This window comes from Nycticebus coucang, chromosome 2 (genome assembly GCF_027406575.1).
Source record: "Nycticebus coucang isolate mNycCou1 chromosome 2, mNycCou1.pri, whole genome shotgun sequence".
Taxonomy (NCBI): Eukaryota; Metazoa; Chordata; class Mammalia; order Primates; family Lorisidae; genus Nycticebus; species Nycticebus coucang.
This window is the reverse complement of record NC_069781.1, coordinates 79,953,340-79,972,086: the sequence shown is the minus strand read 5'-3', so window position 1 is coordinate 79,972,086 and position 18,747 is coordinate 79,953,340. Positions and strand designations below refer to the sequence as shown.

The 18,747-nt window shown below is 41.5% G+C and overlaps 1 protein-coding gene and 1 pseudogene across 4 annotated transcripts in view; one reads left to right on the top strand and one right to left on the bottom strand.

Annotated features, from left to right (window-relative positions):
• The window catches only part of ENTREP1 (endosomal transmembrane epsin interactor 1), a 112,146-nt gene that overhangs the window by 9,742 nt on the left and 83,657 nt on the right, over positions 1-18,747 (bottom strand). For all 3 annotated transcript variants that reach the window (XM_053574676.1, XM_053574669.1, XM_053574659.1), the window contains 5 exons: positions 12,639-12,767; positions 11,065-11,172; positions 10,813-10,946; positions 1,338-1,467; positions 1,083-1,161 (listed from right to left, as the gene is read on the bottom strand). In XM_053574676.1, coding sequence (XP_053430651.1) covers positions 1,083-1,161; positions 1,338-1,467; positions 10,813-10,946; positions 11,065-11,172; positions 12,639-12,767 — 580 coding nt within the window. The remainder of the gene's footprint in view (positions 1-1,082; positions 1,162-1,337; positions 1,468-10,812; positions 10,947-11,064; positions 11,173-12,638; positions 12,768-18,747) is intronic.
• On the top strand, positions 8,963-9,835 carry LOC128574047 (small nuclear ribonucleoprotein-associated protein N-like; annotated as a pseudogene). The gene has a single exon (XR_008376597.1). The product of XR_008376597.1 is annotated as a small nuclear ribonucleoprotein-associated protein N-like (transcript).

The window sequence follows — 18,747 nt, the reverse complement described above, 5'->3', positions numbered from 1 at the left end:
TATGATATAGGATGGGGTATAGAATTAATTAAGCCTATTTTTAAGAGTAATTCTCAAGCAACCAGAAATTACTTTTATCTGAAATCTGGCAATTCCCATGAGTTCTGGAGAACAGGGAGATTACTGTGCCTACACAGGTAAGGCGGTCACTCTAAGGACTACAGGCCAAATGCAGGCAGGGACTCATCTGCATAACCCAGAGTGCTGCCAGTCTGTGAAACTCCCACACAGCTGAATGAAAGAGCCACTAAATGGATCGGTAAAATCATTCTGGAACTGAATGATGTATGCTCAGGAAAATAAAATCATCATTTGTGAACCTGAGTTGTGGCTGGAGAAACTGTTTTTAAAAATGGAAAAATTACAAACATTTTAGGAGAACAGGGCACTTCTTCATAATTCTACTTAAGACGGAACATGAGCGGAAGAACAGAAAGCTGTTCCAAATGGTACTGATGAAAAATTACCTCCATCTAAAATTGCAAACTGATTCATTATTTATCACTGTTGGTGATTTTGTCCTGGTGGACAATTCTCTGAGCCACTTAAGGCTTTCCCAAAGAGAGAAGACCATAACCACATTCTCTTCCATTGCAAGGATAAATGTAAACTGACTCTAGTGGATAACATTGGACAGAAAATCAGAATTCACTAGACGCTCAGGCAGCAGGACTGGGCCCTGGGTTGTGAATGACACAGCACAAACTCACAGCAAACCACCCTGCCATAAGGAAAGTCCTTTTCTCTGCAAAAGAATCCATCTAATTTTAATAGGAGAAAGAAAATCGTAGCTCAGAAAGCACAGGAATGCCAAATTAAACTCTGTAATCTATTTCACGGGTTCCTGAGAATAGCCTTATTATTCATAAAAGATCACAGGAATATCTTTTTTTCTGTTCATATATTATCTCCCAGTGATAACCCCCAATAAATGATGGTATTTTTGCACCTGAAAAAGAGGATGTAGCTTTAACAATTTGTCCCAAGAATATCTTCTCTCCAACCAAATCCAGATAGATCATTACCCTACCATGTTTTATCAACTGCATCATGACTTTGGGCAGCAATGCCATGTCTATTACCATGAGTCACTTGTGTGCAGGCTGGTTCCAGCGGGCTCTCAGCAGCTTCTGATCCTTCTGGCATTTGGAACGAAGATCCCTGCATGACAGGAAAAAAAAAGAGGGCTATTTTATTGATATTCAACTCAACCCTCATCAGACCCCAGCAAACTCTGTACAAAGACAGGCAGGACACAGTGTCCCGGCTGTCCCCTGGGAGGTGCGCTGTGTCTCCTACGTGCAGTCACCGTCCTGGAGCGAGACTCTGGGCAGTACCTGCTCCTGGTCCATCTGGCTCACCACAGCTTCGTACGGAGGCGGGGGGTCCAGAGGACAGAACACTTCCACACCTTTGATCCGAGCTCCATAGATGTGCGGCAGCGGAATAACATCAGGACCAACCATCCTAGGAAAGGCATTTTGGCGTCAGGGAGCTCGTTCTACAGGCCGGCCAGCTGTCTACAGCAGCTCCTGGATACTAGCCTTTGCTAGACACTCACCCTCCATACCACATTCTCCCAGGCCAGGAGAGGGAGAATCATATAAGCTGCTTTCTGACAGAGTGCTCCGAGTTCCTTAGGCAAGGGACGGCGTGTAAAAGGCAACCCTACCATTCCTTTTCAACCCATCTGTCAAAAAGCAAATAATAATCCATGGAGACAGAGAGTAGATTAGTGATTGCCAGGGCCTGTGAGGAGGACAGGGAGTGACAGTTTAAAAAGTATGGGATCTCCTTAGGAGTGATGAAAGTGTTTTGGAACCAGATAAAGGTGATGGTTCAACACCACTGAACTATACACTTTAAAATGGCTAACTTCATGTTATATGAATTTCAGCTCGATTTAAAAAACAGTAACTAAGGGCTAGAAAAACTCAATTATTTCACACATTAATAAATGGCAAAAGTTTCTTCCTAGGTTTCCCTAATATCTGATTCATGATAGAAACTCTCTACAGGCTGAACATCCCTAATCTGAAAAATCAAAATCTAAAGTGCTCCCAGAAACTCCAAAATTTTTGAATGCCAGTACCAGGCCCAAGTGTAAATTTTACACCTGACATTAACCTGACAGATGGCAGTCAGAGTGCAGTCAAAACTTTGCTTCATCATGAAATTATTGAAAATAATATATAAAATTACCTGTAGGCTATGTGATGTATATAAGATGTACATAAAATATCAATGAAGTTCTTATTTAGACTTGGATCCCATCTCCAAGATAGCTCATTATGCCTAAGAAAATATTCTGAATTCTGAAAAAAAAACAAAATCTGAAATCTGAAACACTTCTGGGTCCAAGCATTTCAGATAATGGATACTCAACCTATATGTGTTGAGAAAATATTTTAAAGGATGGATTAATTTAAAACAAAAGTGAACAATATCATAGCTCAGAGACACAGCACCAGGAAGGAGGAGAGACTTTTCCTGAAGCTGGCCATTCGACAAACACCGACTGAAAACTTGCTCAGTGCCAGGCGGTGCGTGAGGTGCTGAGGACTTCACAGATTTTTTTTAAAACAGGCCTTTGTTAAGAGTCATGCCAGAATAGGGGGAGGGAAGAAATAAAGGCTGGTTTTCTGTTTTCTCCTAATTTTGCTATAGTAAATTAAGCCAAGTTGGCAAAATGATTTGCGTTGATTTGTAATACGAACATCACCCCCACCAACAAAGCTATAACAAACTCAAGATTTCAGAGTACATAGGACAGCTTTAACGATTCTCAAATTTCACTGAAATAAACAGTGTAGATTTAGAGAAGCTGAACTTCATAGGGCAAATTTACCCCATAGCCTGCTACCTTAATTAAAATGGTGGCTGCTGGTGTCAACTTAATTTCTCTTCTGAATTTCTTTCCTTTGTCCACTCCGGCTGCCTCAAACTATTTCTACACTGTTCTTTCTCATCCTCCTCTCTCTTTACTTTTGACCTCCCCCTCCTTTAAATGGGGATAGTGTAGGACTGAAAACTTCTTTTGTTATTAAATATTTGCTTTGGCTTTATTTACCAATGAAAGTGTTGTAACCCCCATATACTTCCTAAATTATAGATTTTCTTTGCCAAATGCCTTCCCCCCCACCCAAATAAAGTGACCTGTGTTTTCCTTTTAAGTGTTTCTTAGATAACTGGTTTGTTTGTTTGCTTTGCTTTGTTTTGTTTTGCTTTGTAGGCAACGCACCCTCAATAGCAAAATAAAAAATGAAAACAAAATCCTACAAAGATTCCCATCCAAAGGTCATCGAAAATTTTACAAAAGAGAATCTAGACAATAAAGAAACTAAATTTTAAAATAATTATAAAACATATACATATGTATAAAAGCCAAAAAGCCTGTATTCAGGCTATAGAGTATGAGAGAATAAAAAAAATAATAATTAACAGCAAAAGTTTATCTGCTCTTGAAATACAAAAAAAGAATTTAAAAACTAAAAGGAATGGATGAAAAAACAAATCCTGGGGTCAGCTGTATGCAGGGACTGCTTTTAGGGGAGAGGTGTTTTCTGAATTTACAGTTATTCCTTGAGTCCTTTTATAAAATGTGATTGGCAGGAGAAAAAAGCATAAGAAGATGTGATGTTCTTTCTTTCTAACAACAAAACTTCTAGAATTCTAGGGTCTAGAAGAATAAGACTTCTGTAGCTTGAATGAAAAGATGAGAAAGCCCTCCTGCTTTTTCCTATACATTTGTTCACAAATAAGATTCATTCTTTGCTTGAGCTGAAAGGGAAGGGAGAAGGTCATGAGCTGACACCTGAAGTGGAGATGTTTTCAGGCTCAGCTTGTGACAGGTCAAGCATCCCATCCCAAAGGAAGCGTCAGCATAAAGGGTCCCTCCACTGGAGGATTGGAAGGGGTCCTGACAAAGTTATCACGAAATGTAGAGGATTAAAAATCGACAACAAAAGAGTTAGTCTCTCCTTAGAACAGCACTAGCCAGAGGGTTCATTCCAACCCTCCTCTCTAACCCAAGCAGCGTAAGAACTATAAATGCTAAATGGCTATCAGAGACCCTTCCTGGGCCTGACGGGATGAAGATTCTTTCCAGCCAATGAACAGTGCAATATCTTTTAATCAGTGAGACCTAAGGACTTCTCCCATCCTCTCTAGAAGGCCAGTCTTTAGTCCTTAAACAACATAATTCCCACGAACCACCTTTCTAGCACTTACAAACCCTTGGCACCTACATTTCTTCACTGCCTGTTCCCTGCCTACGATGTTAATACCGCCCACTTGGTGCCTGGCTCTCAGAGCTGATGGTGTCGGTTTTACATTCCCAGTGCAGGGTCACCTGTGTGTGTTCACAGAGGAGAGGGCTTGCTGAGGACCACCATGTTAGGGCAACGGCCTCTATTTTAAATCCTAAACTACTGCAGAATTTCTCTCAGGGGAAAAAAATACGGGGGGGAATAGAGAGTTTGCTATATCCAACTTAACCACACAATAAAAAGCTTTTATAGTGATTGTTATAATGGCCATAAAACCCCTACTTTGATGGAAGATGCTGCTAGAGTTGACATAAATGCTTATATACCTGGAGTACTACACAGCCATAAAAAATGATGGGCTAATACCTTTTGGAACAACACTGATGGAACTGGAGGTCATTCTTCTCAGTGAAGTATTGCAAGATTGGAAAAACAAACACCATATGCACTTAATACTAAATTGGAACTAACTGATCAACACCCATGTGCTAATATGGTACTAAAACTCAATGGAAGCAAGCAGGTGGGAGGTGGAGCAGGAGAAGGGTCAATTCACACCCATTACATACAATGCACACTACCTGGGTGAGGGCACACTTTTTACTTTGATTGAAACCATACAAAGGCAATTCATGTAACTGAAACATTTTTACCTCCATAATATTCTGAAATAAATAAATATCTGTTTCCTTGCCAAGACATGGAAATAACCCAAGTGCCCATCTACCCATGAACGGATTAACAAACTGTGGTATATGTATACTATTGAGTGCTATTTAACCATAGAAAAGATGGAAACTTTACATATTTTGTGTTTACCTGGATGGAGCTGGAACACATTCTTCTTAGTAAAGTATCTCAAGAATGGAAAAAAATATCCAATGTACTCCAATACTAATATGAAACCAATATATAAACAACTATACACCCATGCAAAAGAAAAAACATAAATATAGTCTAGCAAGGGAGAGGGGGAGAAGGGAGGATGACTGGCAGGATCTTGCCTAAGGTGCACAATGTGAGGGTGTTCAGCACGCCCCCGGATGAAGGGCTCAACTACAACTTGAACTTTACCTTAGAATTGAAAACAATGCAACCTAAACATCTGTACCCTCATATTAATTTGTAATTTAAAAGAATTGCCTGAAGAGAGAAAAAAATGGAGTATTAGCGCTGTATGTTTTGTTTTCTGGGTTTATTTTTCTTGAAGTATATTAAATGCTAATATTAAATAAATAAATAAAATAAATACTCATTTCCAATTTCTTTTTTTACCTCATTTGAGTAAATAAGGATTCATGGAGGCAAGCAGGTCTACTAGATACTGCCAAGTTGGTTTGGGGTTCCCCCTACCCAATCTCCGAGGACTCTCAGCCCCAGCTATGGACTAGAATCACGTTGGGATGCTCTAAAACCATGGATGGCCCAGGCCTCACCACTAGAAATCCTGCTCTAAGTGCCTGTGGTGGGGCCCAGGGATCTGTCTGTTTCCAGTGTTCCTGGGGGATTCTAATGCATTGCTGCTAAAGGAAATGGCTCCTGGTATCTGAAATTAAAACCCTACCGTCCTTGCGTAAGTTGATCAAATTTTTATTAAGAGTGAGGGTCTTTAGAAAACTGCAGCCTGATAAGGTAAGGATTAAGAGCTAAGTGTTTCTTAAGAGTAGTATACATACCAAGAACGTTTTAAACTACAACTAACAATGGGAGAGCATGGTCTAAGCTTTTATTTTTAGAAAGCTTCTTGTGTCCACAATCTCATAACAATCCTCCCAGCAGCCACGTGACAACACACTGAGGCTCAGAAATGGTAAGAGACCCGTCCAGGGCCACCCTTTGCAGGGATTCCAGAGCCTGGGCTTTTTCAAGTTCAGCCCAGACTCTCCAGGAAACTTTCACTGGTGCATGCTCATGAGTGCTAAAGATGAGGAGAAATCCAAACAGCTCATGAAAAATGTATTATGCTTTAAAGCTACAAATAGGCCTTAAAAACTCACAAACATCCCTCTGACCAAAGACTGATCCTCCTCTGTCTCCTGAGCACTGTCTCCTGCTAAGGGGCACAGGGTTGCAGCCTGTGGAGGAGGGAGAGGAGCACGGACTCAACCCCAGACTCCACCCAATTTAGGTTCGAACTTCTCTAGGAAAGGGAAGTGTCCTCCACTTGACAAATGCCCGTATCAACCTAGCTCCCACCTGGTCAGTCTTCAGTTTTTCCTAACAGGCAACATCTCAAGAGTAAAAACCTGATCGATGCTCATAAACTAGCTTGGAGACTGTCTGTCTTGATCTCTGGTTCAAAGCAATTTCTGAGAATGGGGAACACTCTGACTTAGTGGAGATGGGGTGCACAGCCCCTTACTATACTTACAAAGCAATTCACAAAGTAGCCAGCCCATTTTTGGACAGAAGCCTTGACTGCAACTGGGCTTCTGTTTAAAACAGTAACTTGAGAAGTCTTTTCTCAAGGAGATACCAATGCATGAAGTGGTTGTATTTATAGAAGTTAAATAAATAAACCTTTTCTGAGAGGTCATACTATTTTACAGGAAATAGGGAGACTCTATTGTGTTGAAACAACAAAACTTTGTGGAACTATACATATTAAGAAAACATTCATGATTCTTTTTTTTTTTTTTAAGACAGAGTCTCACTATGTCGCCCTGAGTAGAGTACTGTGGCATCACAGCTCACAGCAACCTCAAACTCTTGGGCTTAAGTGATTCTCTTGCCTTAACCTCCCAAGTAGCTGGGACTACAGGAACCTGCCACAGTGCCTGTCTAATTTTTGTTGCAGTTGTCATTGTTGTTTCACTGGCCGGGCCAGGTTCGAACCCTCCAGGTTCGGTGTATGTGGCTGGTGCCATAACCATTGTGCTATGGGCGCTGAGCCTCATGAATATTCTTGCCTGCCTGCTTATAAGAAAGAAAATTACTAAATGGAGTTAAGCAACTAGTGTCTCTAAAATTGATTTATACCATGAATATATACATATTAAAGTCAGCCAAACTTTAAAATATCTTTGACAGAATATGTATCTAAATGGGAATAAATTTAGCCATTTTAGAAAGGAAAGTGGACTACCCTCTGATATTTGTGAAATTTCAGAAAGGGAAGGTGCCCATTGGCGATGTTTTCTCGGGCTCTGTGCACATATTTTAGACACGGCAGTACCTGTTCTCTCCCAAAGGTATTTTGCTTTACCCTTCTACTTCCACCTTTCTCCTGGAATGTTCTGAAGGTACCAAGCCCCTGATAAGAAGCTTGTCCATCTTCTTCCGACCTAGCTTTGGCCAGGGGCTGTCTCAGGACTCAGAGGGACCCATGCAAGGCAGCACCCAGGTCCCCCGGGAGCAGAAATACCCACACTATGAAGCACTTTCATGGTGCAGCAGAGAAGAGAAAGAAGACAGAGGAGAAAGGAAGGTCAGGGAGTCCACAGGACAGGGAGCTGGACGGCACCACTCCCAAACCCACATGAGTCACTTTCCTTTTCTGCCACTGCAGGAAATTAAATCTGTCTGTCGCCTCGTCTTAGGTCAACAAGTGCTCATCCACAACCTCAGAGAGCCAAGGGATTCTTTCTGTCAGAGAAGGCATTTCCCTTCCCAATCACAAAATAACAGCAGTTTTTACCATCCTCCGATATACCCTTTACAGTCTAGCCAGAGACTAGACTAAGGTTTTGGCAAATGTGTCAAAACACCAAAAATATGTGTTTTGCTGCTATATCTCTTCAGCCTCTGTAGTTCTTGGCTCATTTCCTGAAAGACCAGGGAAGCCATCCTGGCCCATGAAGCATTGAAATTCTAGTAAGCTGCTCCCTGGACAAGAGAGAGGCTGAGCTGCCCCACAGGCCTGCTCCACACCATCAGTCCACCCAGCTGACATCCCCTCTGGCCTTGTGGTCATCTCTGCCTCTGCCCGGGCAGGTGAGCAGGGGAGGGCCTGCGGATGGGGTTCAAGTATATCTCTAAGGGACAAGTCAGGAAGGCAACCCAATGTAAAGGATGCCAACAGCAGCCAGTGGTAGCTGGTACTGGTGCCCTGCTTCAAAGTCATATATGGCTGCCATGAACATCAGAAAATGGTTTCCCCAAATCCCCAAGCCTACCATCAAATTGATTTGACACGTCTCTACATGTATTATAGCAATGAAAATTAGAAATTTCTGGCCCTGAGAGACACAATGGAGCCAGCAAGGCTGTCCTGGTCCGCCATTTTATAGACTTTCACTCAGGCTCAGGATCTCAACATGGCTGACCCCTTTGGAAATACCTCATAAAGTTTCAAGGGATCGCTTACACCTGAGACAGACTACAGAACAGCACGTCCCAGAGGTGGAAGCCCAAGTCAAACGCAGAAGAACAGGCTCACTGAGCAACCAAGAGTGAGTATAGTCTTGGTTGAGGACCAATTCAGGTGTCAGTTGTACCCGAGGCGTTCTCAGCAGCGACAATCTCCTGTGGTGGATTTCCAGGCTGAACTAAGACAGGCATTCTTAGCTGAGACACCAAGAGGTGGTTAAAGCAGTATTGGAACAGTGAAGAAACTGATCACAAACAAAAACTAGGCTTCATCTACTGTTTGAAGTTTCTTCTCAGCTTGCATTATTTCTAGGAAATCCTGCATCACACCTGTATCCAGGTCTTTGGTCTTTAATCAAGAAGTTTTAACTGTGGACATCAGATTTGATGGAGCAGCAATCATGACTGTGGGCAAGAGTAGCAAGATGCTGCAGCAGATTGACTATAGAATGAGATGTATCCTGCAAGATGGCCGAATCTTCATTGGCACCTTCAAGGCTTTTGACAAACATATGAATTTGATTCTCTGTGATTGTGATGAGTTCAGGAAGATCACGCCAAAGAATGCAAAGCAGCCAGAACGTGAAGAAAAGTGGGTTTTGGGTCTGGTGTTGCTGCGTGGGGAGAACTTGGTATCCATGACTGTGGAGAGGCCGCCCCCCAAAGATACTGGCATCGCTCGAGTACCACTTGCTAGAGCTGCAGGAGGCCCTGGAGTTGGTAGGGCAGCTGGTGTACCAATTCCCCAGGCTCCTGCTGGGTTAGCAGGTCCAGTCCGAGGAGTTGGGGGACCATCCCAGCAGGTAATGACTCCACAGGGAAGAGGCACTGTAGCAGCTGCTGCTGTTGCTGCTACTGCCAGCATTGCTGGAGCCCCGACCCAGTATCCCCAGGACGAGGGACCCCACCGCCCCCTGTAGGCAGAGCAACACCACCTCCAGGTATTATGGCTCCTCCACCTGGTATGAGACCACCCATGGGCCCACCAATTGGACTTCCCCCTGCTCGAGGGACATCAATAGGTATGCCCCCTCCAGGAATGAGACCCCCTCCACCAGGAATTAGAGGTCCACCTCCCCCAGGAATGCATCCTCCCAGACCTTAGGATACTGATACTATTGATACATCTCAGTCACTCCCCCTTACCCCACAATGTGTCTTGTGAAATTGTGTAGAGTGTTTATGAGCTTTTTGTCCCCTTTCTGCATTCATAATAGCTAATAATAAATGCATAGAAAAATTAAAAAAAAAGAAAGAAATTTCTGGCCCTCTGAATTAGCAGGCTAAAGACATTAATCTTTCTATGAAATTCCAAGATTTTCTTCGAAAATTAAATATAGGTTTCCTTACCCTTTAAACTCAGCTTAAGGTTGCTTCCTCCAGGAAAACATCCTTGACTGGCTGACTCACCTCACTAATCTGGACTACATGGACTTTGTGCACCCAAAGTCTCTCTTTTCAATACTATTGTGATCCTTCCAACATTCATTTTTATGACCTGTGAGTTCCTTAATTGTAGAAAAGAAAGCAAGTCTAAGTCATTTTGAATTTCAGTAACCCAGCACAGCAACTTGCAAGCAGCAGATTGATTATGTGTTTGTTCAGTAAATGAATAAAGTCCTTCTTTAGAAAGGTTCAATTCTTTTTTTTTTCTTTTGTCAAAAGGTTCAATTCTAGAAGTTGCTAATAACCAGATACTGCATGTAGCATTTCATTCTACAAATAATAATTCTTAAGATTAAAGAAAGTCAAAATTTTGAGCTAGAATTTGTAAAGGAAAATAACCATGGTAGCTATTTTATCTAGACTGGGGAGATACAATTAATAATTAATGTCTTTTTAATGGGAGGAAAGAATTTCATGATTGTCGAGACCTGCTGATGGTGTTATAATGAAACATCAATTTGGCCTAACCAGGAACGTTTCCAGGGCAACAGTGACTCTCAATCATGTCAAATTACAGCCGTTATCTCCCTCGGTGTCAATTTTCCTTAGAAAGCTAATTGAAATCGAAAGCGTATATCTTTAGGTCAAAATGTGACTTTCCTGGGACTCATCTGGTTTATCAAACAAAATGCAGGAGAAAAAGACAGAGAGAAAAGAGAACTCTGAAAAACAACACAAGCTGTCTAAATAACAAAGGAAAGTCAGAGCCCATGTGGTGAGTTCTGGAGACCTTGTAGTCGTCAATACCCAGAACACCCCACCAAGACTGCAGGGGAATGTAGAATGATACCTGCGGTTCATGCGGGGCGTGCAAGAGTAAAAGGTGGCAAAATAGGACGGGGGAGGCACAGGAGGCACAAAGTCATCCGGGTCTGGGATGTGGCCATGTTCTTCCACTTCTTCAGTAGAAATCTGGGATTCATCCTGATGAAATAGCACCCGATTAGGCAACGACTCTCATTACCAAGGCACAGGGAGGAAAGCAATGGATCAGCAGGCTGGCTCAGGCGACGCTGTTCAGTGCCACCTCCCAGAGACTCACCACGCAGGATCTTCTGGTTGCGAACATCTGGAGGTAGCGGAGGGCGGCAGCCACCAAGCAGACGGTGGTGGTCAGGGCATTCAAGGCACACAGGGCAAAGAGGACTTTCTGGAACAAGGAAACAATGGCACCCCTAAGTACTTCAACGTGGATGACCATAGTGCAATGTAAAAAAAATGGTAACAAAAAATAATAATAATGTCCCAATTCTTAGGAGAAAATGCATGTAAAGGGGTAGGCGGTGTCTGGTTCATGGAAAGTGCTGAAATAAGTGCTGGCTATTATTAATACTGTGACATTCATGCACTAAGGTGTACTTCTTAATTTCAAACATTTATCTTAGAAGCTTCTTATCCCAGAAAGACCTGGTATTACAGTATTCCTTTTTGCAAGCATCACAATACTATCCGGAAATGTTCCTTCTAGGAGAGCAATGCATTTCTCTTCTGAAGCTGGTGTCCCCAGGGATAGCAATTCCCAGCCTCCCACCAGGTGATCTGTGGCCACCGATTCTATTTCAGGAGCAATTGGCCATGCTGCCCCAGCACCAAACCGGGACGCTGCAAAGGCCGGGCTAGCCAGAGTGTAAACAGGACCTCTTTCCTCTAAATGCACATCTCAAAATAGCAGCAAAGACCATTCCACGAGTTTCTGTTGCTACAGTCCTGGCTCCTTAGCGGGGCTTTCCCCAAACTAAGTCCTGGCTCAAAAACTTTGGGGGTGACTCAGCTACCAAAAATGCAGAAGCCAGAGAAGCAGGCCACTGCCACATCCCACATGACCCAGAGCTGCCAGCTTTGAGCAGTCCTATCTCTTTGCTTAGAGATTCCTCCTCCCCACCAAAAATAAACCCAAGACAAGATCTAAAGACAGCTGGCAGTAACGGAATCCCCAAAAGCCAATACTTCAGGGTTCACCAGCTGATTTTGTCACTCACTGGGCTAATGTTCCTGAAGTTGGGGCACAATTTACATCCAATTCCCTGATAAAGACTGATTGTGTATTTCTCTTCCACTGGAATCATCTGTTTTTAAAAATTTCTTTGGCCTATTATAGTTGTTGTTTATTAAACAAGAGATAAAGTGCTCGAATTTCCCCTGTATTTTCTGGCCAGTATCTCTCCCTAGTCAATGATTATAAACCGATAGCACTTCTCAGACTACAAGACTCACTTAAACCAACAAATTTAAGCATCAGAACAATGACAAATGAGCGTGCAATTTAAAGACTTAACTAAAAGCTACGTCTTACGCATGTGTGTATGTACATATATATATGTGTGGCTATGTGTCATATACATATGTATACAGTCGGGCTTCTTTTGATTTTTTACTATCGTATGGTTCTTGAACACAAAGAAAACTGTCCATACATAATTTATCACACACCATCATCTGTGGTTCTTTCTGCACTCAATTCTGCCTCTGGGTCACTAATGAGGGGTCACTCATATCTGCTTTCAGCAGCTTAACTGTTTGAGGGAGGTAACAGATAGGAATGTTTCACATAATTTTGCCTTCTCTGAGGACTCAATGGTGGATTTCACAGTAGGGGTGAGAATCTATTCAAGGTACCTTAAGTAGAAGATGAACAGCATTACAAGGCTGAACTGGAAAGAGTTTCAAGGCATTTTCTTTGTCTGTACATTTGGCTGGCTGAAATTCTTCACAACAGAAGCAAATCTTGCCTTCACCTAAGTCCACCTTAAGGAGAAAAGGTGGAACAATAATGCGATTATTAAAAATACCTTGGCTACAGCACCGAGCACCAACCCAACAGAATGAGATGGGGCAGGGTCCCAGGTCAGGCAATGCCTCTATCAGTCAAGATGGCCGGGGCGGCGCCTGTGGCTCAAGGAGTAGGGCGCCAGTCCCATATGCCAGAGGTGGCAGGTTCAAACCCAGCCCTGGCCAAGAAGCAAAAAAAAAAAAAAAAAAAAAAGATGGCCTAGAGCAAGCTGCTGCAACAACCCAAACCAAAACTTGGGTAACTTACCCAACAAAGGTTATTTCTTAAACATGCGACATGTCAGGACAGCAGGGGACTCTACTTATCACACTCCTTAGGAACCTAGATAGATGGAACATCCACCAGCTCCACAAGAGAGCACCCAAAGTATGGTTGCCAGATAAAACACAGGATGCCAAATTAAATTTGAATTCAGATGAACAACAGATATATTTTTTTGTATAAGTATGCCCCAAGTATTTTAAGAAGCATGTTTATACTAGAAAATTATTTAAATTATAAAAGCATGTTTATACTAGAAAATTATTAACTGGGAGTCCTGTGATTTTACTTGTTAAATCTGGCAACTCTAGTGAGAAGCTTTCTCTTGCAAATGACACTTATCACCTTAACTCACAATTTCATTTCCAAAGCAAATCGCACGGACCCATCTAATTCCAAGAACGCAGGGAAGTCCAACCTACCACGTCTGTAAGCACATGGTATATTCCGTGAGCCCTAACCCTAGACCATGTAGGCTTGAATGGACCTCTTAGTTCACATTTTCAGTGTAGTCATAGATTCTTGTTGTTTTGCTTGAGGTGAAAACATTACTAAAGAGTAACTTTGTATATTTTTAGTGAGATGCTTTGCAAATTTTTAGTCACTTTTCCAAATTTCCCTTGAATCAGGTTGTGAATGTATGTAACACCTGATTTGGGGTAATAAGACCTCTAATTTTAGGGCAGAGTTTCTTACCCGTTTGTTATTTGAGCTATCAAAATTGACTATTCTATTTTGACTTTAAAAGGAAAGCTAGACCTCTTAATTGTCAAATTCATTAGACAGCTTTGACTTCGTCAGCTGCTAAATTCTTTAGGAATCTTTAAGAATGACTGAACATCTGCAGTGTTTTAGTTGCTAAATGAGAAAAAAAGACTTCTTTCTTATTTAATTAAGATTTTAAACTCTAGTTATAATAATAAATTTTATAGTGTTTTTTCTAAATTAGGAGAAAACTTGGTTCCTTATAATTGTGGTCCCTAACCCCCGATCTGTGGCCTATTATTGGGCCACACAATAGGCGGTGAGCAGCAGGCAAACGGGCAAAGCTTCTCCTGTATTTACAGCTGCTCCTCATCGCTGGCATCACTGCTGAACCCCACCTCCTGTCAGATCATTAGTGGCATTAGATTCTCACAGGAGCGTGAACCCCACTGTAAGCTGCGCACAGGAGGGATTTAGGCTGCACGCTCCTTGTGAGCCCGATGATCTGAGGGGGGGGTGAGGAGATGATGCCAGTGCTAGGACCGTACAGTTGCAGGAAAACAAGCTCGGGGCTCCCACTGACTCTGCCTCATGGTGAGGTATATAACTCTTTCATTATATATTACAATGTAATAATAACAGAAATAAAATGCACAAGAAATGTACAGCACTTGAATCATCTGGAAACCATTTGCCTCCACTCTGGTCTGTAGAAAAATTCTCTTCCATAAAATTGGTCCCTAGTATCCAAAGGCTGGGGACCACTGCCCTATAAGACAAGCTTCCCAGAAAGCTAAGAAAAAAAAAAAAATCCCACTACTGGATTACACAACTTCTTTTTCTTTTGGTTTGGTTACAGTTTCTTTTTTTTGAGATGAAATTTACATACACACACAAAAATTTTACATACACAAATCTTAAGTGTACCATTCGAGAAATTTTGAGCAAAGTGACCCTGGTGGAATCCAAAACCCTCATCAACATACGGAATATTATGGACTCTGGAGAAAATACCCTCCTGTTCCTTCTCCATCAGTCCCTGTCCCTGCCCTCTGAGAGACGCCACTGTTCTCATGCTCTTCCCATGTAGATTACCTCTGCCCTTTCTAGAACTCCATGGATTCTGACATTCTTCATTCTTTTTCCTGAAATCACATTGGAAGGGATGCATTACTATATCACATTTTGCTATAAATTCTTTCTCTGGTACACAGCATTACGTCTAGAGTTACTTTGATGGGCTCCATAGTCTGTATCAATCCATCCCCACGTGGTTTCTGTCCTTTCCTGGTTTTTCTATGGAGATTGCTAGCTCAGCACCGTTCCTACTCCTAAATCTACAATCCCATATACACACACGGCTGTTTCTGTTGGAATTTTTCTTCCATTATCTCACATCATTGAAGATACTGCTAATATCCATGCTAGCTCTTGCCATCTAGAGGAAAACGACCTTGGCCATCAGACAGGCTTTCTCCAGGGAGGGTCTAGGCAGGTCTAATTTTCTCACCTCAGGGCTCACCAGCTTTCTCTTTGCCCCTCTTCCCTAATTAGTAACAGTCCTTACACTAGGCTGAATTCAGCGGTGAACATCACTCCTTTAATATCCCTCCTTTCTCCCTGAAAGTCTCGAGGTGGGAACTTCCTGTTTTAATACTAACAACACTATTTACTAGTAAGAAATAATCAGGTAATGAAGATGACGTATCAGCCACCACTCTGCTCACATAACTGAGTTCCACTCCTCCCAACAGGAGCCAAACTCTCCTTTTTCAACATGATGCAGTACAATTTTTATTTCTTGTACTGGAGCAAGCCTTCCAATCTGACCGGAGAACGCTACTTCCTTCAGATAACACTAGATGTCATCTCAAACAGTCCGTTATTGATACAGCCCACAAGCAGGCCGATGTGGGCTGCACACAGCTGGCTTCATTATAAACGCTAGATGTCTAAGCACACCGAAGCTTCAGCTAGCTGAATATTTGGGGCTAGAAAGTCAGTAGTAAAACTTTCTGGATGGATGAAAGTTAATCCCCTTAAACAAGACTATTTGAAAATTTGCTCATTATAAAAATGATGATGAATATCAATTACGTTGCCCTCTGGACACAAGGAAGCCCTGAAGCTCTGTGCAAAGTGACTCGAGGTAAGTTGCATCGTCTGTTCCTTGTTCCCACTGCTCCTGATCCTTGCCAAATCTAACACCTTAAACTCTGTTCTTAATCTCATCTCTGCCCATTATTTCTAAAGGCTTATTCTAACTTCTTTTCAATCTCTTTAACTTATATCCACAAACAAGCCTGCAGAAGGCTCCCTAATTCTAAATGATAAACATCCCCCCCAGCTTGATACCTGAAGCTGTCAGAAATCTGTCTTCCTCCTCCCGCCATCCTTCAACACTGTGGTTCTCAACCCTAGCCAACATCAGAATTTTCTGGATAGCTTTTTAAAAATAACAATGCCATCTTTAGCCACCAGGGAACTGCAAATTAAAGGAACAATGAGCTCTCACTTCAGGTTCATCAGACTGGCAAAAAACTAAAAAGAGAAACGCTTTCTGCTGGTGGAGATGTGGAGAGCCACTGGCAGAAATGTGTGTTTACCCCATTAATAAAGGAACTGACCACCCATTTTAAACTTAAAAAAAACTTGTTTTCCAACCACTTTGGAAAACTGTTTAGCACCACATGATCCAGCAGTTCCATGCTTAGGTATTTACTCAAGAGAAATGAAAACAGGCACCTCCAAAAAACCCATATGAAAATGTTCACGGCAGCTTCATAATATCCCCAAATTGGAGGAAATCCAAATTCCATCAACAGGAGAATGGATAAAACAAACTGTGATATTGTTATACAATGAGATACTGCTCTGCAAAAAAAGAAAAAAGAAAAAAAGGCAAACAACTGCTGCAATATAAAAATATGGGTGAATCTCAAAAATATTACACTAAGCAAAATAATTCAGGCACAGAAAGGTACATACCACATGACTCTATCTCTGTGAAGTTCCAGAACAGGCAGAATTAATGTGTGGCAAAAGGAGGAGGAACAATGGTTGCCCATGACAGAGTAGAGACTGCCTGAAAAGGGACACCCAAGAACTTTCTACAGCGATGGAACTGTTCTAGATCTTACTTGGAGTAGAACGTGAGAGTTTACACTTGTCAAGATTAGTGTGCACATTGGCTGGGCACCGTGGCTCACACCTGTGAGCACTCTGGGGGGACCAAGGCAGGAGGATCCATTGAGGCCAGGAGTTCCAGACCAGCCTGAGCAAGAGGGAGACCCCGTCTCTACTAAAAACAGAAAAACTAGCTGGGCGTTGTGGCAGGAGCCTATAGTCCCAAGTACTCAGAAAGCTGAGGCTGGAGGATCGCTTGAGCCCAAGAGTTGAGGTTGCTCTGAGCTAGGCTGATACCATGGCACTTGAGCTTGGGCAACAGAATGAGAGTCTGTCTCCAAAATAAAAAAAAAAAAAAGATTACTGTATACACTGCTCAAAAATCAGTAAGCTGCACTCTTAAGGTCTCTGCCTTTCATTGTAACTTTTGCTTTGATGTTTAAAAAATGGATAAAATCATAAAATGGTTGAATTTGTAGTAATCAAAGAGACTTGAAGAAAAGATACACGCTAAGAACAACCTCCTGTCTGGAAACCTACTCCCCTGAAGACTAGAAGCCCCCAAGAGGACAGGTAGGACAGTGTTCAGGGAAGCACTGTTTCCGTTGGCCAAAATCCAATCTACCAGAGACACATGATCCAGCTGTTCCATGCTTAGGTATTTACTCAAGAGAATGAAAACAGATCCCTCAAAAAAAAAAAAAAAAACCCTATGAAAATGTTCACAGAAAATATAAACTAACTTGTTAAAAGAAAATAAGGGTGTTGCATTTGTAGCTAGTATATCTTTAAATGATACAATTTTGAGAAAAACAAAATGCAGGGAAAGGTATACAGCACATCCCATTCTTAAATAAATCATAAATAACTTCACCCTTATATATTAAATATATAATTATATATGTATAATACATAATATACAATATATGATTATATTGTAATTATATATTCAATATAATACAATATATTGAATATATATTGTATTCAATATTACAATATATTACATATATAATATATATTACATATATAATATATAATACATATATTATATATTACATATATAATATATAATCATACATTATATGATTAAAATATTATGAAATAAGATTTCCCCAGCTTGTTGCTATGGATTTGGGGCAAGTGATAGTGGGGGAGGAAAAGAGGAGAGGAGAGCCTCCCCTTCCTCAAAAAGATTTTGTCAACAGCTTCCCCAATGCAATCCAATCATGGTGTGGTCCTGTGATTATGATATGATCTCATTATGTATGCTACTGTGTTTATTGTGACACCTAAAACACGACCAAATAGCTAGCTGTGCTATCCCTGAGTAGTGGAAATTCAAATAATTTTTTTTTTTTTTGAGACAGTGTCTTGCTCAACCACCGAAGCTTGAATGCAGTGGTAGGATCACAGTTCACTGTAGCCTCCAACTCCTGGGCTCAAGCAATCCTTCTGCCTCAGCCTCCCATGTAGCTGGGACTACAGGCATATACACTATCACACCAGGATAATTTTTTAAAAAGGTTTTTTGTAGATATAGGATTTTACTATGTTGCCCAGCCTGGCCTTGAACTCCTCGCTTCAAGTGATCTTCTCAAACCTCTGAGCTACTGTGCTTGGCCAATTCAAATCATTTTTAAGTTCTACCCTATACTTTGCTGGTTTGGTGATGGGAAAAAAATTTTAATTAAAAATACATTTAATACAGACCATAAAGAAATCCTACAATTCAACAACAAAATAACCTGATTTTAAAATGGCCAGGCATGGTAATCACAGGTAATCCTATCACTGTAGGAGACACAGGTAGGAAGATTGCTTGAGCTTAGAAGTTCGAGACCA